At 38.9% G+C, this 20334-nt stretch overlaps 1 protein-coding gene across 1 annotated transcript in view; it reads right to left on the bottom strand.

Moving 5' to 3' along the window:
* The window catches only part of LOC103815611 (gamma-aminobutyric acid type B receptor subunit 2), a 159272-nt gene that overhangs the window by 23370 nt on the left and 115568 nt on the right, over nucleotides 1–20334 (bottom strand). Inside the window, exons 7-8 of the mRNA XM_050971023.1 lie at nucleotides 15588–15698; nucleotides 3034–3258 (exon numbers count right to left, since the gene is read on the bottom strand). Coding sequence (XP_050826980.1) covers nucleotides 3034–3258; nucleotides 15588–15698 — 336 coding nt within the window. The remainder of the gene's footprint in view (nucleotides 1–3033; nucleotides 3259–15587; nucleotides 15699–20334) is intronic.

Below are 20334 nucleotides of genomic sequence, written 5' to 3'. Positions count from 1 at the left end.
CAAGATACCCTTGAATGCAGAAATCTATAATAGTTTTAAAAGTGTTTGGAAAGCTTTTGATTGGATAACAAGAATGTGTACAGTTAATGTAAGTACTAGATGAGGTATAAAGCTATCAACACTTGTACCATGAAATGGAGAGGGTAATGAGCTTTTTTTCTTCTGATATCTCTTATTCTGCCGTGGGATTTTCCTCATGTTTTTTTCTGTGGTACTTGGAACTGAACAAAATGGCAATGGATGAAGTGGACATTCAGCTGGAGAAGGATAGTAATTGCCATGTTATAAGTAAATAAGATTAGTAGAGCTGACAAGAAGGAAGGGGAACATGTCATGTTTCATTCCTTAGTGTGTCTACGTTGCTGAGTAGTTGCGTACTTAAAAGGGTTGTGGGGTAAAATTGAATTTCAACACTGTTGGCCCAGGAGACGGCTGAAGATTAGTTAAAAGGAATGTACTTAGCACAGCACAGAAGTAGTGGCACTCACCTGGCTCAGAACCACATTACTGCCTGCATCTGTCTGGTCAGTTTAATAAATGGAGAGTGCAGCCTTCCAGGTCTTCCTTATCATCCCCTGTGCTTGATGAGGCTTTAGTATTCACCAGAAATATACCTAAGTTGCCAAGATTGTACTTATTTACAACAGAATTGCTTGAGGGGAGAGATTTGGTGCCTGTCTCATACTAACATCTTACCTAGATGTACAAACTAGGTAGTGTTGGATATAATCTGTGGTGTCCAGAGGAGTTATTGTGCAACCTGAGCAGGCTGAGGGGAGAGTGCTTGCCAGCTATGGCACAGCAGGGCCAGAGGAGATGTAGAACAGCATATATGAGTGCTAGAAGAACTCTCCAGCTGTGAAAACACTCCCATGGGCATTGGAAGTGCTGCATTCCAGCCCTTGCATCTTTTTTTTTTTTTTTTTTTTTTGTATCTTATCCAGTGATGAATTTTTCTGCTAAATATCTAAGCATTTGGAAACCTGACAAGAGATGGAAAGAGGTTAGGAACTTCATGCTAGGGGGCTACGGTTCATGTTTGTATTTTGAGTAAAAAGAATGGATGAAAAATGAGGGTGGGGTAATTGGGCTTTAGAAGAAGATCAGAGGAAGGGGTTAAAAAAGGAATCAGAAAAGTAATTTCACAGCCCATGACAAGAGAAGGATGGGCAAGGGAGCATGAAAGCAAAGGGGCAAAGGGCATGGACAGCATTAAAAATTCTCTTTGAAGAGAGCTCTGACACTCTTTGGGGGTATTTCTGGCATAGGAGCTTTAATATGCATTTTCATATGGCTTACCCATTTAAATCTTGTAGTGTTTCAAAGTACACTCTATTGTCATGTTTGTGAATGTTCTCTCAATTTAGAACAAAGTTGTGATTCTTCTCTAAGATCCAGAACAAAAATATGACTATACATGTCTGGATGGCTTTTTAATATTTGAGAAGTAAATTGCAAAACTTGCAAAAACATCCTGTTTAGTCAGTCCTGGAGAATGAATTACTTTGCTGCTTTTTTTTTATTTTATTTTTGCAGATCACAAATCAGCTTTTATCTCTAGTCTGTGCCTTTAATTTCTTTCAGTGGTTGCACTTTGAGATAAGTTTATTAGCTTGTTTCTCTTGCTTCTTTTGTACACATAGTTCTTGGCTTCCCAGTAGATGGGATGCCACTTAGCACCAGAATCTACTGACTGCAATTTGCTCAATACATTGATTGAACCTGGTCCAATAAAGAGCCTCTTATAAATACTCCCTTGAAAAATCTAAAAACAGATTCTAGAGGAAAAAGGACCTACATTTTGCCTTGCACATTTTTCAGACATCCAACTGATGTATCTAATTTGCAATGTAATAAGTTATGTTTACACAAACCACTTAAAATGAATACAATTGAACATTTTACTTCATAACATGGAATGCATTCCCTAGTACTTTAGGCTTTGCTATGTAAGCTTATGTAAAAACCAGTTTTCCCTTCATTCAAGATCTGTCATATTCATGTTTAAAGCTTAACTCAGCAAGGGAACTGATCAGATTTCAGCCCTTTGTAGGTATCTTCTCGATTCTTCCAACAAGGCACAATGAACCTGTCCTCAGAGCCCAAAAAAGCATAAGGAAATGAAAGCATGTGTCTCCCAGTCTGTGCCTCACTTAGTCCTTTAATACACCCATTAAAAAATATAACTTCAGAGTCAGCATTTGCAGCATACAAACAGTTTTCCTCTGAGGTACTGACAAAGCCTATTGTACCACCATAAATGAATACTTAGAGATTTTAACACAACTGATTTCTTATCATGCTAGTGAACGTAAAGATTTTACTATTTTTGTAGGTATAGAAACAGAGATCTTGAATATCTTATTTAGGGTATGTAAGAATCTTAGAATATCGTGGGAAGGGACCCACTGGGATCACTGAAGGGCAGCTCCTGGCCCTGCACAGGGGCACCCCAAGGATCACACCAAGTGCCCAAGAACATTGCTCAAATGCTTCTTGAACTATGTCAGGCTGGTGCCGTTACCATTTCCCTGGATATCCCTTTCCAGTTCCCAATCACCCTCTGGGAAGAACCTTTTCCTAGTATCCAACCTATAACTCCCCAGAGGCAGCTTTATGCCATTCCTTTGATACCTATAACTGGTCACCAAAAATAAGAGGGAAGGGAAGAAACATGGCAGAGTAGACAGCAGGACCTGTCCCCCCAGAATCTCCACTTACATCTCCACTCTTTCCAAAAATTTCCTGAAAGCTGGAAATAGAGACTATTCCACTGAAAACAACTTTTATTTCCCCAGTCATAATTTCAGTGAAAATACAGGCATTATTAGCTCATGTATTCACACTTTCTCCAAATTGTCATGAAGCTTTTTTTTTCCTTCAGGGTCTGTAGAGAAGCATTTATGGATGAGCTTGGTTAAGAATTCATACACATCCCCTGCACTTGAAAAGGTGATAAATACCTGCATGATACATCATAATCACAAAACAGTAGGAAAAATATCCAGATCTACACAAAACAAATTCACCTACCTTAGGTACAAACACAAGGCAGAGAGTGATGGTGCTGCAGAATATAATGACTAAAGCAACGATGCAGAACTGCACATTGGGCTGGTCCCGAGTAAGGAATGAAACAGCAGCACCGATAATGCACATTATCCCCACGTTGTACACGCTCATTCCGATGTACTTGCTGTCATTCAAAGCAGGAATGCTGACATTTCGTGTCTCCCAGGCGAGGAAACATCCAAATAGCTGGAATGGTAAAAGAAGGAGAAATGATGGTAGTTTTAAGATGAATTTGCTGTCATCCAGAAAAAACACTAATTTGAAACAGGTATGTTTTTCAGCTTGAAAAACAGGAGATATTACAACTCTGAGATATACACCTACCTTTTCCTCAATATCTAATTACCTATGTGATTTGTTTTGCTCACCAGGACAGATTCCTGCTCTAACAAGAAAAATGGGAAACTTAAAATTAGTCCTGATTGGAACAAATATTTCTAAATGCTATGGTTATCTTTATTTTATATTTTAAATAGTTTTTAAAGACTGTCCTTCCTGTTTCTTTTCAAGGATTCCAGTAAAGATATAATGTGCATTGTTTTTTTCGCTATTTTTAGCAGCTGTTCTCAATATACTCTTATCAATCTAGCTATTCATTACATGATTATCACCTACATTAATAAGCAGCAGTGCCAAGATGTGTCCCATGAGGGATAAATATACCATGCAGAAAGTGTCACCCGAGTTGTTCAGATTACAATTATAATGTCTTTTATTATAGTGGGAGTTGGTAATGGCCTTTCAATTGCAGTTGTCTAATGATTTCTGGCATAAAATATTCTTGTGGCAGTTTTTTGTTTGCTTTTTTCCTTTGGTGTATTTTTAAGTTTTAGCCCCTTTGTTATTTGCAATATGCTTTTGCAATTCAGCAGGGGAAAGCCTTTAGTGGAAGGAAGCCATCTCCATCCCTTGAAATTTAATTAGATTTTTCTGCAACATGAACTGCTGCAGACAGTTATTTTCTTCCTCTTGCCTTCCTCAGAGGAGTTCTGGCAATGCAGTAAAAGCCTAAATGAACTGAAGGTGTTGTAAGTAGGTAACCCAGCCTACAGTCTCGGCACACCCCGTAGGAGTGTATGGTGCCTTGGGAAGCATGACAGACAGCAGATGGTACTGCATGGAAGGTCAGGACAGAGAGAGGAACTATCACTAAGGTCCAGGTCATGGTTTTTATGTTTTCTAACTTTTTTTCTGATCACAGTGCAGGGACAGACAAGAAGGAGAAGGAACAATCGTGCATTCCCATTGACCTTAGTCGCCTTCCCCCCCGACCATCACATTTGTCCATTGCCGTGTCATGGAGAAAACATTCTCTCTTATACCACTTCAATTTATGTGCAATCCAGGAAATTGGAGGTTAATAGTGATGCCATTTGGGGGATTAATTGCAGTTGTCTAGTATAGTTTACCTTCTATTCTTCTGTTTGCTTTTTTTTTCCTTTGTCAAATTTGATATTCCCCATATCAAATAACCTGGACTGGAAGAACAGTATTTGGTTGCCAGACAAGCAAAAGGGATTAGAGAAATGGCAGACTGATGTTTGCTCTACAGGCTTGGGTTTCAACCCAAGTAGTAACACTGGAAAACTAGGCAAATGCAAATTTCCTTGATTATTTGCCTAGTTTTAATCTCAAATAACACTGGCAACAAAGCCAACCACTTTGCACTCCCACAGGCACTTGCAGGCTGCAGCCACCTACCATCCAGGCACTTCCAACCAGGACGTGCTGCTGAGCTCCCAGCCCTGCCCTCCCTGAGCTTGTCTGCTGGCTTATTTCATTCTCTTGCCTACAGCCCACGTCACCCTGCCACGTGCTCACGAGCAGAGCTGGCTGGGAGGCTTTGGCAGATCAGGCATCTGCTCTCAGCCCATGGAGAGTGGCAGGCTGCAGGGGCTTCCCAGTCCAGGCAAGGGATGTAGAACCATTTGCTCACCCCTTTCCAATGCTGCTGTCACTGCTGCAATCCCTATGAAGATACATTGCCATTGGCCTTTCCTAAGAATTACAGAAAGAACAGGAGGGGCTGCTGGAGGCAGAGCATGGGATACTCTTAAAGGGTCTGTGGACAGCTACCTGGGTCAGCAAGGGGTCTCAGCCATTCAGACAGGGGTGAGTGAGCCCCTTATCAAGCTTTGTGCCAGAGCAACAGCTCATCCTCTGACACATTTCAGAGCCCCTCTGGTAAACGAGGTAATCTCTCCAATAGGGAAGAGTGCAGGGAGCACTCCTTTGCTGTGGGGTCTGGCACTGGGCACAGGCAGAGCAGGAATGCACAGACTCCTCTTCAGGTTCTGAGGAAGCAAATTGTCACTGTATTCACCTGGGTGCATGGAGTGGGGGGACATACAGTGGTGGTATCTTTTTTCAGGGTACAAACCTGTTCCCCCCAAACCTCACCCTCTCAAGGTTTGCCTGTTCTCCACTCCCTGTACTCTTGGTGCTTCACTACTCAGTTCTGCTGCAAATTTACATTTTGCCAGCCCTGAACTGACAAACAGTCTGGTCTGGGCTGAGCTGTTTTGAAGGGTAGAAGGAATCGTTGTCTGTATTTCTACATCACATTTTTAAAGGGATGAGATCCTGATTAACAGTGGAGAACATTTCTATCTTCTCAAACTATGGTTAATTATTAATAAGATTTTTAGGGTTGTAGGTCATCCCTCCCTCTCATCCACTTCCCCCAGATTCCATTCCAAAAGGATTATTCTGGGAAAACAGCCAACATACTTACATGAGGCCAGCACTTATTACCAATAATGGGGATGAATTTATAGCTGAGGTGGTTATAAAATGATCTAAAAGATCAATTATGATGGAAAAAAGATCGTTTGAAGAGTGTTGTGGGGGGTTACAGTTTAGCCCATCCTCATTTATGATTGAGAACAGCCTGGAAAATGGTTAAATATCTTTTGGATAAAGGAAGATGTACATATATTTATTTATATGATAAATAAAGAAAGGGAGAGGCTCTTGCAGCAAGTGGGTTTCCTCAGAATGAGGCACTATAAATCTGGGAGCATTGTTTTTAATTTTTATTAGCATTTTGGGTAAAATGCTTGCCTCAGGAAGAGAGATCTCCTTTTCTAGAAGTCACAACTCATCTCTGAGACTCAAACATGGATAAAAGCTGAGAGTTTTCTGCATCCTGCTGCCAGGGCAGTGGTGGTTGCAGAGGTGCTCTTTGTTTGCTGGTACAGATGCCTGCAGGGCTCTCTGGGGCTGGTAGATTTCTGCTCTGAGATAAAACCTTCCTGAGGGAACTTCATGCTTTGCTCTTCCTCCACCTGCCCTTCCTATTTTACCCCTTCCCAAGCTCAGGCAATATGCACACATGAAAGATTCAGGTTTATGACTGTAGAAATCCTGTAAATCCCTTGGTAAAATCCTGTAAAATGGCTTGGTTGAGGAAGGGAATGCACACACTGCTAGTGAAAGGTCCAGATTTCTGTAATTCCTAGACAGCTTTTGAATATGAGACTTGGAAGCTACAGTTAAAAGCACAGGCTCATAGTACCTCATTCAGCTCCTCTTTACTCCTGGCACCTCAACTTTAAACATTCATCTTGCCAGATAATAAAATTACATTTCAAATTATGCCTGGGGCGGACCTAATTCTTGAGGCTGCTGTGGAATTTGAGGACTATTTGATATTTTTAGGCTGCCTGATGGGATTTGCAAGGCAGCTGTCTCTCCTCCTATTGCTCCTAGAGGGCTCAAGCTGGTAAAGGCTTCTCAAGACTGTCTGCTGGCTTGGGCCCTCACAAAATACATCAGCAGCCAGCTTCATTTAAGAGAATGATGCTGGTGATGACCACTGTGTAGCTTCATGTTTGGAGAACACAGCACAATTCCAAATTTTGCCCAAGATGTGCTCCCTAACCTCAGAGCAGAGTCCGGCTTCAGAGGGAACTCTCAAACTTCTTTGGGAGCTGCTGGATTTTATGGAATGGGAGAGTGACTGTCTTAATTAACTGGGCACTTGCGTGGGATGGTAGCTCTGATCTCTGCTGAGAATTTTGAATAAACAGTCTTTAGGGAAGGCGTGCATAAATACACACTGGGATGGAGGCAGGCAGCTCTCAGCAGTGCTCCAGTGCTGGATTCAGAGAGGTGTAAGACACATCTGTCCCCACTGCTTTACACCAGTTACAATTCCCATCCTGAGGCTTCTGATGGACCCCACGCATCTCCAAAGGAGTTTGAATAACTCAGGGCTGCACATGTCCCTGTAGAAAGCTGTCATCCAAAATTTAAGGACACCTCAGCCTACTGTCAAGGCTAATGGCCTAATTTTAGTCCTTTTTGGATCTCAACCAATGACATTGAGAATGCAGACAGGAAGGCTGCCTACACTGTTATTCATGAACTTACAGCCTTCTTCAATTTTGGTGGTCTAATACACACATCTTCTTGATGTAGAAAGTACCATAAAATATTGGTTTGGATTTCCTCAGAAGATATGGGCAGCTGTACAGGCAGGATAGGATTGGTTTGTTTCATCTTTTGTTTGAGGGTAGGCAGTATCCATTTGACACTGATTTAGAGTATGACCTTTGCAGCTGTGGGTATGGCAGGTTTAGGCTGTGTTGTCAGGGCACCTAAAAAGGCTACAGTGAGAAAACCACTGTATAAATGTGGGGTAAACAGTATCTGAAGACAACAGGATTGTATCACTGGGATTAAAGACAGAATAAAAGAAATCTGTGTTAAAATGTTAGAGGTGTAACAGGCACATGGAGAATCTTGCGCTAGTGTTTAGATTCAACAGGCAAACTTAAATTTTAAAAAATCTTGTACTGACCAAATTTTGATACCTGGGAATATAATAAAAGTGTTTGTAACTGAAGTATTGGAAAACACTTAACACTGCTTTTTAGAACTCTACCAGCTAGTTAATTTTAAATCTTTTTCATGAGAATTACTGTTAAACACAGTAACATTTCCTTGGATCCACAACATGTATTGATGCAACCAAGTGCCTAATTTGCCATTGGATTGCACAGACTGCCACATGACAGGAAAGAAATTATTTATTCACCTCCATTGCTCTGTACTGCCCTTAAACCATTTTTAAAATGTTTCATTTCAAAGTCATGCCAGCTTAGGTTATGAACAGTATTAGGAAAGAAAGAGAGAAAATGACACTAAAGATATATGACAAGAGCAGAGAAATACCAGAGGAAAAATCTCCAGTCTTGTCAGAAGTCATGCTTGCCAATAACTAGGGGATATGGTTTTGGAAAGATTATATACTGGACTAGGCTGCAGCTTTGCAGCTAATTGCTGTGTTGTAGTAGCACAGCCCCTGTTCACTTGAGGATTGCAGCCCTGCTGTGTGCCACATAAAAGAATAAAAGCCAGACTTTTCTTCAAAGATTTTACATCTGGAGATTTTTGTTTGTTTTGGTTTTGTTTCTTCTAGCTAGATTACTGTGAGATTTCCCCTCCTGGCCCCCTTAAACCAAGGGAATTCTGGACTCTGACCTGTAAATACCTTTCAGCCTGAAGTAACTGTGAAGCCTGACTTGTGTGTTTCTCTATTCATTAATTCATTCATTCATCAGGTTCATTCATTAAATCCAGATCACCACAGACACAAGCACATTTTTGTTTCAGTGAAATGGCTGCGGATATTTTTCAATTAAAAAAAAAAAAAGAATTTTGGTTTTCATGTTTTCACATGTGCAGTACAAAATACTGACCAGCTTTTAGGAAGATGCATAAAAAAATGACTTTTTTTTAAAAATTATCTGTACAATAAGTAAGGTTAGATAACTGAAAGACAAACTATTCCCTTGTAGGTCTCTTACCTTCACTGTCAGTACAATCTGATGTTAAACCATTGCTCACTCCCCTGCTCTGCCATGAGTCAGCTGTGTGTTTAGTTAATTTTCACAGAGCTGCTCTGGATAGACATAACTAAAGGGAAGCTTAATATTTCTACTGAGCATTAGGACAAGAGCTAAATATTGATTTTAATTGCAAGATATGCATATTCAGCTACTCAGCTGAAGGACTTTCTTCCTAAAGGTCTTGGCAAAGCCCTTTATTCCCAGCGCAAGAGGGAAAAGCAGCTGCACAAAGCTGTGAACACTAAAAAAGCATGCAGATTTCACTTTATACTCCACCCTCCCAAATCAACAGGTCAATAAAATATTTTCCCCTCTTTTCATTCAGAATATATTTGATTTTTTTTCCATGAAAATTCTGCTTAGTCATGAAACTATTATAGTAACTTAATAGAAACAAATACTCAACTGGTCATTAGCAAATATACATTTGGAACAGCTTCCTATTGTCTCTGGCATAAGATTACCACAATCACAGCTCTGTAAAGAGGTGAAGCACCTCTGCTAAAAGCCAGTGTGTGCTACAGTTTAAATCAATTTCTGCTCTACAAAAACTGATGCCAAGAGACATGTAAGGGAATACTGCACTATCTGCAACATTTCAAAAATATATTTGAAGTTCCCTTATGGTCATATTAGGGAAAAATTTATCCAACAAAACCATATGGAAATGTGGCTTTGGATGCTAAAATACTGTCCATGTTTTATTGAAGAAATAATAAATATCTGGTACCACTATAAATTACTTTCCCCCACCACAAAGCTTCCTCTCTAATTACTGTAAGATGGGACAGATGGGTCCCACCATATATATGAGTTGGAATCATGCCAGTTAATTGATAAGGAGGTTGGTCCTTCTTCTGAGTTCTCTTTTTGATCATGAAGGGAATTTAAAAGAATGCAAATATACGTGTTAAAAATCAAAGTATTATCAGAAAACAATGGGGAATTTTAACATAATCTGAAAACAATTTTTCTAGACATAGAGTTTATTAATTTTATAAAGTAATTAATTAATAATATAGTTCATATAATCTCATAAAATAATTGGGAGGGACTTGAGGAAATAATCTAATGCAACATCCTTCTCAAAAAAGCAGGATCAGTGAGTTCAGTTCAGGATGTTCATACTTTTATCCAGTCTGGTTCTAGAACTTTTTAAGGACAAAGGCTGATCAAACTGTCTGGGTGAGCTGCTCCACTGCTTCCCTTTCCTTAGTGACAAAAAAAAATAATTCTTTACATCCAGCTTTCACTGAGTAAATATAAAATAAGAGTAAAATAATAAAAGGAGGAGCATGTGTTGCACATGTACATGGTACTGTTCATACCCAGCTCCTGGGCTAGACACACACAGAGGGCTTAAGCACCTGGAGCAGTCGTGAGAAGCTGCATCCAACATCCAGCAAGGACAGCCAGACCATCCCTCAGTACCACCTGCAGGTACCTAAATGCTGCCAGTGACCAAGTTTTCTGCTGGATATTTGTGAACTGGTTCCTGTCACAGAACCAGCATCTGCTTTCCCTCCTGCCTGCTGAGGCAAGAACACCAAGTTCTGACTGAAGACCTGGCTGCAAGGCGCTGATTGGAACCCAAACCATGGTACCTAACTCCTTTTTTGAAAATCTACTTCCAAGTGCATGAAAAAAATGGAAAAGTAATGTTTATGTATTAGCCAACAAAGCAAAGGAAGCCATTGGAGAGGGAGAGGGGGGAGCAACAGTTATAGTTACAAAGAGCAGTGGAAAGATGTTTGTGTATGGGCTGTAAATTATATGTCCTAAGCTGCACATATGTAAAAAAAACTATTCTTACATTAAAAATTGTTTTGGTTGTTGTGGAACGTAAAACAAACAAGCAATAAAATTGGTCAAAGACTGGGCAGAATGCAACAAAAGTTAAAAAGAGGAAATTCATAATAATGATTATGAATCAAAGATCTGAAGTAGAGATAGTGGAAAGGTAGGTTAAATGTATAGTAGCAAATGAATGGCTAGCAGCATTCACAGAATTAACAAGGATTTATAAAAATGTAAGTGGAGAAAAATGAATCGTAATAATGATTCATTCCTTGGGAGATGACAAATTCAATAGCAATGATGCATGATAAGATATGCTTAACAAGGGGTTTTGTCCTACATTTACATAGAGAGGGAAGAGTCCATTCACATCTTGCCAAAGCAGTGAAGTGCAGCTTATACCAGCAGTAAGAGAGAGCTCTGGAAAACTCTGTCAAGACAAGGTGTTGTAATCACAGAGATCCTGTAACTTACATGCAGTAGTTTTAAGAATTGATTCAGAAGTTGTCTGGACTGCTGGGCTTAATTGTTGATATTTATTGGAATTCTGGCAAAGCTCCACTTAAGATACAAAGAGGCCATATGGGAAAAGACAAAGTGGAACACCCCCAGTGACTACAGAGCTATTACCATAATTTCTATCCTAAGCAAATTAATGAAATAGCTGACACATGAACTCAGCCAATAAGTGGAGGGCAAAAAAAAAAAAGGGTATAGCAATGTAATTCAAATTGCTATTATTTTTTTAAAAGGAGTTTGCAAGACTGAATAAAGGTTCATTCATGCAGGATACATGGATTTCCCAGTAGTGTTTGTCTTAATACTGCACAGTGTCTTAATACTGCACATCATTATTTAAATACAGAATACTATAAAATCAATACAACAAATTTAAACTGATTGAAATCTATGTGATGGATCTCAACATAGAACTATTAATGAGAAGCTACAAAAAAAAAAAAAAGAAGATAGTTTTAAACTAATTCCAACTTAAGCTGTCCCAGATATGTACATTGACTTGAACAAGATAATAACATGGCTGAAAATGATGCAGAGGAAGCAGGGGGTAAGGATGTTAGACAACTCATAGAAAAATTTTTAGAGAAATTACAGAAATTTGGATGATGCAAGGATTTTTGTCCAGAAATAAGGACATCAGGTCATTTTAGAGCAAGAGGGATAACATATATGCAAGACCCAACAAAATTCAAGGCTTGGAAGTAAGAAAAATTCAGCTTAGCAATTAGAGAGCCTTAGGAAGCAGAGGATTCGTTCAGACTTTAAATTAAGATTGAACATTATCCCAAGGATCTATTTTAGTTGAATTAATATTTTCTTTGACTTCTAAATCAATTATAGAGTTGTGTTGAGCAGTATATCAACTATAGCAAAATGTTGGAATATGAATAGTCAGAAGAAAACAAATTTCTTATTCTTTGTGGCATTTATCAAGTCCCATGATGAATATGCATTATCTTTTTTCCTATCTCAGTCATGAAATACTGATATTTTCATTCTTGGCAAGGTTGGCTAAGGACAACACATTAAAAACAGGGTATGAGAAGTGGTCACTATTATTAGTTACAGCTTAAAACCCCCTCATTTAACACAGGATGAAAATAGGATTTCATACAGAGAGCAACAGTCAAGCTCAAAATATAGCTTTGCCTCAAAAGCCTGTTTCTCAGTAGCTGAATAACAGGTACCTGTAATAAGATGTCAGGGACACAATGAAACTTCCAACATCTGTACACCTTGAGTCTAATGTTAACTCCAAGCATTATCAGGAAAGGAGGAATTAAACAGTAGACAAGATTAATGTGTGTGTGATTAATAACCAAAGCATTTTAGGAGTCTGGCATTGCTCTGGCTGAGATGAGACAAGTAACTCATACCCCTCAGAAAGATATTGGTGCACTCCCTAAAAATGCACCACCAGCAAGCTTCAGATGGTGTGTTTTCCATCATCCTTTGGAATATATGAAAGAAAGGTGCTTTTCAACTATGTCTGCCTCATCAAAAATCAAAATACTGCAACTGACTAGTAGACATGCTGGTGTTCAGGCATAGGTTGGACTCAGTCTCAGAATTTTCACCCTAATGGATTCTGTAGTTCTGTGATGGTCAACACGTACACAGAGACAGACCTAAACTTGTATGCAGACTTTTCTGAGCTGAGCTTGAGATGGGAGAAAACAGTGAATCCTCTAGGTGTGGAGGAAGAATTAATACACTGGTTATTAAGAAATAATACACTGGAGAAGACTAATACACTAGTTATTAAGAAAATTAATAAAATGGTAAAGGCAAAATTTCGGATGGTAATTTCCCCGTTATTCTCTAGTCACCTGAGGAATCTGAATCTAATAACTGAAAAGCCTTCATGCAGAGTAAGCATTTCCTCACATCCCTTCAGAGGCAGTTGAAGATTTGTGAATCTGACTTTTAGAGTTTGCTAATTTTAATGAAGAGGAACCATGCTATCCTGTTAAGTAATGCCTTCCCTTATTTTGCCATTCCTTGCCTTCCCTGCCCTTCTGTGCTCTGCCCTACCCTGAGTGATTCATTCACTGCACCAGTGCATTTAAGACAGCAGAATGGACAGAATTGCTTTTACTTCAAGACAAAAAAGAAAGGAACTTTTTTAGGTTAACCCTATTTTTTTATATTCCTATTTTGAGGCAAGAGGTCAAAGTAAATAATTTTGGCCCAAGTAAGGCCATTTCACCTTAAATGTTGCATTGTGCTGTAATTAGCAATACTTGCTCTTTTGTATATAGCATGTTAAATTAGATATGTTTCATTATTAAAAATCACTGAATTTTGTATTAGCTAAACTTTCATAAAATGATACAGTAACAGGAGAGGTTCTGTTTTTTTGGTCTGAAGGAGAAGTAGGTGTGGTATACAGAATGTCTTTAGTGATGAGATAAAATGAATCAATTCTGTTGCCCTCATATCACTCATTCACTCATCACAGCAATTATTTAAATGATTCAGATGAGTATCTTCCTTTTTAATATGCAGCGATTTGTGTGTTAAGAGGGCACTGGAGTAATAAAGAGTGTGGATTTCACTGGTGGTGAAACACTGTGTGTCTGAAATTAGTGAGTAATGGCATACATAAAAAAAATGATACTAGTAGCACTTAAGCTGAATATGATAGATATACCACAAGCCAAGAAATTCAATAGTGAATTGAGTATTTTACATATGCATATATGCACATATATGCACATATTGTTGTCTAATAATGTAATGGCATTTGCAAAATAAGTTTGCAAATGGCACTTACAGACTTAAAGAGTCACATATCTTGTAGATAATAGTGTAATATACATACTGGCAAAACAATCTAGGGCAAAAGACTAGTGAGTACCCAAGCAGTTTGACTACTAATACCACTCAAACGTGAAAGCTCAAAGAAAGTTGCCAGAAAATGTATACTTGAAATATTTTAAATGAAAATGTTGATGAAGTTATTTAAAAAACAAAAAAAACCTACCAGTTGTTTGAATTTTACTGTGACCCCAGTGCTGGTCAGGCTCTCAACTTGTGGCACCCTTCAGGACACAAATTCCTTGATGCTATGCAACGTGCCAAGGTTAATGTGCATCCAGAGCCACCCCGAGCTGACCAACCAGAAAGACATGCTGAGGTGTGGAATCTCTCCTAATTCCTGACCCCTTTTGAGAGATTACATATGTCCTAGCTCTTCATTTTCTACTTGGACATTCTCTGAAAAGGAGGCATCTACACCTAAAGTTGCCTTTTTAAAATTTCTTTTTCTTTATTAAATGGAAAGCTGAGAAGGCTTCCCTTTGGCTAGTAGCTCGAGGTTCAGGGCGCTCACCTGGATGCTGGTGCCTCCTTGCTTGAAGCAAGGAGGCACCAGCATCCACCCAGCAGAGTGGTCTGACCACAAAGCTGTTTAGAATTTACAGAAATAAAAGTTCTCATTCCTCCCTGCCGAACCTCATATTGGATATTTAAAGGCTTTTCAGCCTGAAACAAGCAGGATGAAAAGCAGCAGGGCTCAACAGAGCAGTCATTCACAGGGGAGAGGGAACCAGGCACCAGGAGCCCCCTCTGGGCAGCAGCACCAACCATGCCGAGTGGAAGCAGCCGATCCAATCCTTCCCCGGTGTCCTAATGAACCAGCATGCTGCAAATGCACAGAACAGATTGACCCCTTCAGGCAGTGTAGACTAATGTCTGTCAGGCTTAGGATGCAGATGGGGCTCAGCTCTAGAGAGGTGTTCTGCTGGTCAGTGCTGTCCATACCAGGTGTTTTCGAAACCTTCAGGCTCAAGAGCTTTTAATCACCTACAAAGACTCTTTTTTTTTTTTAACTATCAAGCCTCAGGGTCCCTGGTTCCTGGGGTCTTTTTTAGTTACTAAATTTTTTTCTGGAGATGGGCCTCAGTGACAAAAGGTTTATTTTGATTCAGGCCCCAGATTAATCTTCCATCTCACGACTGTTCCTAAAATACATTAGCAACTAAGAAGCAAACATTTTGGAGAACCTTTTTGGAGAACCTTCAGGAATTTGGATGATTTGACTTCTTTATTTACAAAGTTGTCTCATTTGTAGACCCATCTTTTCAGTCCTGAATTTCTAAGTTTGTAGTACATCCATAATATTCTGCTTAAATGCTACTGATGTCTTATTTATTTTACACATGCATATATCCACATCTTACTGTCTAATGAACACTAGAGCAGATCTGATTATAGAAGTTGTACTCAAAGCAGTTTTCACTCACTCCCAGTCATCAGGAAAGCAAATATAATTCAGTTCATGCCTATCAGCAAATAGCAGCTTGAAGTCAGTGCTGTGCAGAAGAAGCTGTGCTTTCTTACCATCAGCAGCCCTTTGTAAGCATAGACAATCCCAAGCCAAATGGTCATGTGGGTGTTTTCGCAGTGCTCCAGGATTGGTCGGATGGAGATATCTCTGCCCGCAGGGTCCGGCTGCAAAAACAAAAGGTGAAATATCTGAAATATTTGAGATGTTGAATATTTGAATATTGAATTTGAATTTGAATATTTGGACTCAGACTTCCTTTGCTTCACACCTCAGTGGTACTTAGCTCTATTTCAGTAGATTGAGGATGTGCAGGATACGGAGTGGAAAATTTAAGAGTAACTTGTGGTGACAGCAGACCCATGAACCTGTGGAGAAATGCAGTGAAAAGCAAGGATCCAAGGAAACAGCTGCTTGATAGCTACTACCTTGTGAGGTCACATCTGCTGCAAACCTGAAAGAAAATATCTAAATTCACTCTATATTTAACAGTGTCAGTCATATTTATCAGCTTTAGGACATCTACTTTTTCTATAAGGCAACAGCTTGAAAGCACAGGTATGAAAAATAATGCATTCAAATTTCTCTTTCCTTTCACCTGAAGTTCTTGTGTCACTGGCAAATGGCTGATAAACATTTGAAACATTGCTGTGTTTCAGGTGGTTTTGCATTGATAACCGTGAGCTAATCAAAGACTATCTAAACTATAGCAGTAGCTTGGGTGACATCATAAACCATCAAAAGAAAACCCCCAAAAAAATCCCCAAAAAACCAAACCCAAAACAACAAAAAACCAACACAACAAAAAAAAACCCAAAAAACCCCCCAATGAGATGTCTTTTAGAGCCAGTGACTGACTGTGTAAAATGAAATATTGCTGGAAGCTTTGCAGTTTTCCATTTATTTTGAAAAGGAGATTGTATAATATTGCAGAATCAAGGGACTTGGAGACTATCAGAATTGTTTGTATGAAGGAGAAGCAATAACAAAGACCCAGAGAAGTCTGCAGGAACCACCCCTTGACCTACTAATTTTTTTTTTTTTTTAATGCACACAGGAAAGAACAGTTGCCCCACAGAGAAAAGGGTTGCTAGCTACTATGCTGAATGCAATTAGTGTAGATATTAGGGTCTGGTCAAACTGCTAGACTGCTTGGTAATGGTGTACATTGGTAAAGAACACAAGGATCTTGTATGTGATTCTAAGAGAACTTGATTTAGTTACATACTGCAGAGCACTCCTGTTGTGAGATGCATGTACCTACAGTCACCTGTGTTTACAGAAAATGCTGAAAGATTGAAAGCTATTTTTTCCTTTCTACTTTGAAACAGTGGATTTGGGCTTCAGCCAAACTAAGATCAACCCAGATGTAACTGTCTGTACCTGGCTGTCCCAGTGGGCTTTTCAATTTTTCTTTTTTATGAATAACACATGGAAAATGTCCCATGCAGAAGTATGATGATTATTATATGAGGAAAAATAATGTTTTCACTAACTGAAAAATAGAATTATATATAGAAGAACTTTGGGGAGATCTGAATAATTTCCTAAAGATTATTTTTGCTTCCTGTGATGAGGTATGATTTCTGCTATGTATTTCAGTGGTCACAGCAAAAATCTTCAGTTCACTTTCTTCCACTGGTGTTTTTGTATGTGAGGCATTTCCCCTGACCTCATGCACTGTAAAAAAAGTGAGAAAACCCAAACAACCTTGTGCTGTGATGCACTACACAGTGAAACTATTCACAATTTTCTTTGCAAAGCCTCCAGTAGGCAAGACATTAGCATTTAAAACCTTTTCCTACCCTGAACTTCTGTAGAAACCCTAAATGGAAAAATAAAGCTCTTGGAAAAAAAGGTGTCCTAAAATAAAATAAGATGAAAAACAAGGCAGCAATATTAAGTCTCCCAAAGAGCTTATGACTCCATCCTAATGGTTGTTGATGGCAGGCAAACAACCATTAGCTGAAGAACTGAAATGACTGCGAACATTAACTGTCATCACAACATTTAAGAAGCTACAAATGTTTGTCTGGGGATCAGCTGAACTACCTCATTCTCCCTGCTCAATGACAAAAGCCCAATGTTAGAATTTAGGTGCACTCAAAGCACATTTTCATGTCAAAGTTACAACCTAATACATTTAACATCATTTTTTTTCTATTATGTAATAATCTTCACAGGACAAATAATTCACTCTGAGCTCTGAATGTGTTACTGATGTGTCAGCAGGACTGTACTATAGAGAAATTTTCTACCCTGCCAAAAGCTCCATCTCTTATGGTCTGTAATTACAGAAGTGAAATAAAATTTAAGGTTTTCATCAACAGAGCATTCTCCTTTTTTTTTTTTTTCCTTTACCCTGGTGAGTCAGCAGAGGACTTAGTGTATAAATAATGGGGACTTTCACCTGGCATGATGGACAATGTCATGTCATTTGTTTTCCTTGTTCCTGGATGGAAAACTCTAATCACACCTGGACTGAAACATTCCTCCACTTTTAAGTAACTGTAAGTAATTGGAAAAATTCCCTTTTTTGAGGAAAACTAATTAAATGAGAACTCCTGCTTGGTTTGTGGCAGATTATATGTTTATATATTTTTATATAATTTATATATTCTCTAATTAAAATTTACTTCAAAACTGGAAAGTGTATGTCCATTTATTACTCAAAGCCTCTCTTAAGATTCAGGCACAAAAACGATGAAGTGGAAAACATCATTTGTTTTCAAATACTATTAGAGAATAAGCATCATTTCCTTAGAAGGAAGATTGTCAGATTTTATGAGGCAGGATAGTTCAAAATCGATGTTAATTAAGTAAAACAGTGTGTTCAGGTTTTCTTTGTGAGACAGGAAAATCTTGTGAAGTGCTCTAGATAGACCAGGGAAAGAGAGAATATTGATTGCAGCAAAAGTGTACATGGGGCAGCACTTCTTTCAAAAGACTTTAGGGACCTGCAAGGTGGTAAATTTTTTAAACAAAAATTTGCTGAGGTCCTGTGCATGTGAGGTTAAATGTTGGCATGTAGCAGTAATTTTAAAGTGAACTGATTTTGCTGATTACTTACCCCTACTGCAAAATGACATTTGTGTTCTACTGCTTTTAATTTGCCATTCTGTTTCTTCCCTGATTTTGCATGAATTAACTAATCATAGCAAAAAGCAGGGTTAAAAAAACATATGATATTTTCTGATGTCAAAAGAATTTTTGAAAACTCTACAATTACAGCTGAATGGGGCACTTGACTGACCTCTCTAATCATCCACCATTTGTGCACTTTGTTATTGCTTTAGAGAGGATGACAACAAAAATGCTACCAGTGATTATATATGTACTGGAAATTTGCCCTTTCCTTTTATAGAAAACAATCTCAATGCCCTTCAGATGTCATTCTCAAAAGCTTGAAGACCTCCTATCTTGTGATTTGGCTGAAGCTTTCCTACCTCTTCTGAAACCTAATAAGGTTTCTGACATTGCCATCCATTTCTGGAGTGCTTTCAGCAGTTGAACATAAATAGTTTAATCTGTTCCCTTCATACAAGAGTTGTGTATCATCACCAGTAAAATGCTTGTTTTACATGAGATCTGCTAGGTCTAGGAAGCAACCTAAGCCAGTAAACAGATTACCCACAGAATGCTGATATCCCCTGTGTGTGTGTTTAAACCATTATTAGTCAATTCTGTAGTTCCCTTGCCTTTTCATTTTCTTTGCTTTTCAGTCTTCTGGGAGGGCTGGCAGGTCCTTGTCATAACAGATGAGTGATATCCTAGGTGGGAGATGGCAGAGTGAGAAGTAAAGCTTAAAATTATCAGGGACCATCAGAAAAATCTGTTAAATTTTTTTTTAAATTTTTAAATCTATAAGTGTAATTTCTTAGTGGTCATTATACTAGCCAAAATCCCTCAGGAAAAGGCAGATATTTGTATGATAACTAATTTACCTTTGACTTATTTTGTGTCTTTATTGCTGTTCCTTTTCTGTAGCTTCACAAAGGTTTTAAAAGCAGGAAGGGTCTATGTTCCCTGAGGCATTTTATCCAGAAAAAATATCTGTGAAGAACAGACTGGGCTAGCACACAGTGTCCAAAAGTCTGGGACAATTTTTCTCACTGGGTCCCTTGACCAGCAGAGCAGAGGATTCTGTTTGCAGAGCTGTGGTGCTGCTGTGTGACAGAGCTCAGCAGGGTCAGTCTCAGCAAACTGGCTCAGGACATGGCAGCAGAGCCCCAGGGTGGCTCTGGGCCACTTCTGGAGCTGCACTTTCACCAGTGAGGAAGGCACAAGCCTTTTCCAAAGATGGGTATGGAACATAAGGTAAATAGTTGCCTCTGTTTACTATGTTTAAAAGAAACTGTGTGTTTCCCTCAGAATATGAAAATGCAGGATCATACTCTTCTGTCAGAATGGCCTTCATATACCATCCCACTCTGTTTTAGCTTCCCTTTAAATGGCTTCAATTGAACTGGCATAATGCCTGTACACTACAGGTAGTTTGTAGGGTGAATTAGAGATCACTGGCATCTTTAATTTGGCGCATTTAGCAGTCATAGGAGCTCACATGTTATTCCTTGTCTTAAAACTCAGACTTTGCTAAATTAGAAGATTGTTCTTACTTCTTAAATTCATTTTTTTTTTTGTTTCCTCCCAGGGATAATTATAGTTGGTTTAAACTCTGAATTCTGTAAAGGTGTTTCATAAAAGGATTCAAAGATTCTGAGCACGCAGTGTGAAACTGAGAGCCAGGCTCTTAATTACTGATGAAAAGAGAAGGATCAGACACTGTCAGCTTTTTGATTACTT

Source organism: Serinus canaria, chromosome 2, assembly GCF_022539315.1.
Source record: "Serinus canaria isolate serCan28SL12 chromosome 2, serCan2020, whole genome shotgun sequence".
Taxonomy (NCBI): Eukaryota; Metazoa; Chordata; class Aves; order Passeriformes; family Fringillidae; genus Serinus; species Serinus canaria.
This window is presented reverse-complemented; position numbering and strand designations above follow the sequence as displayed.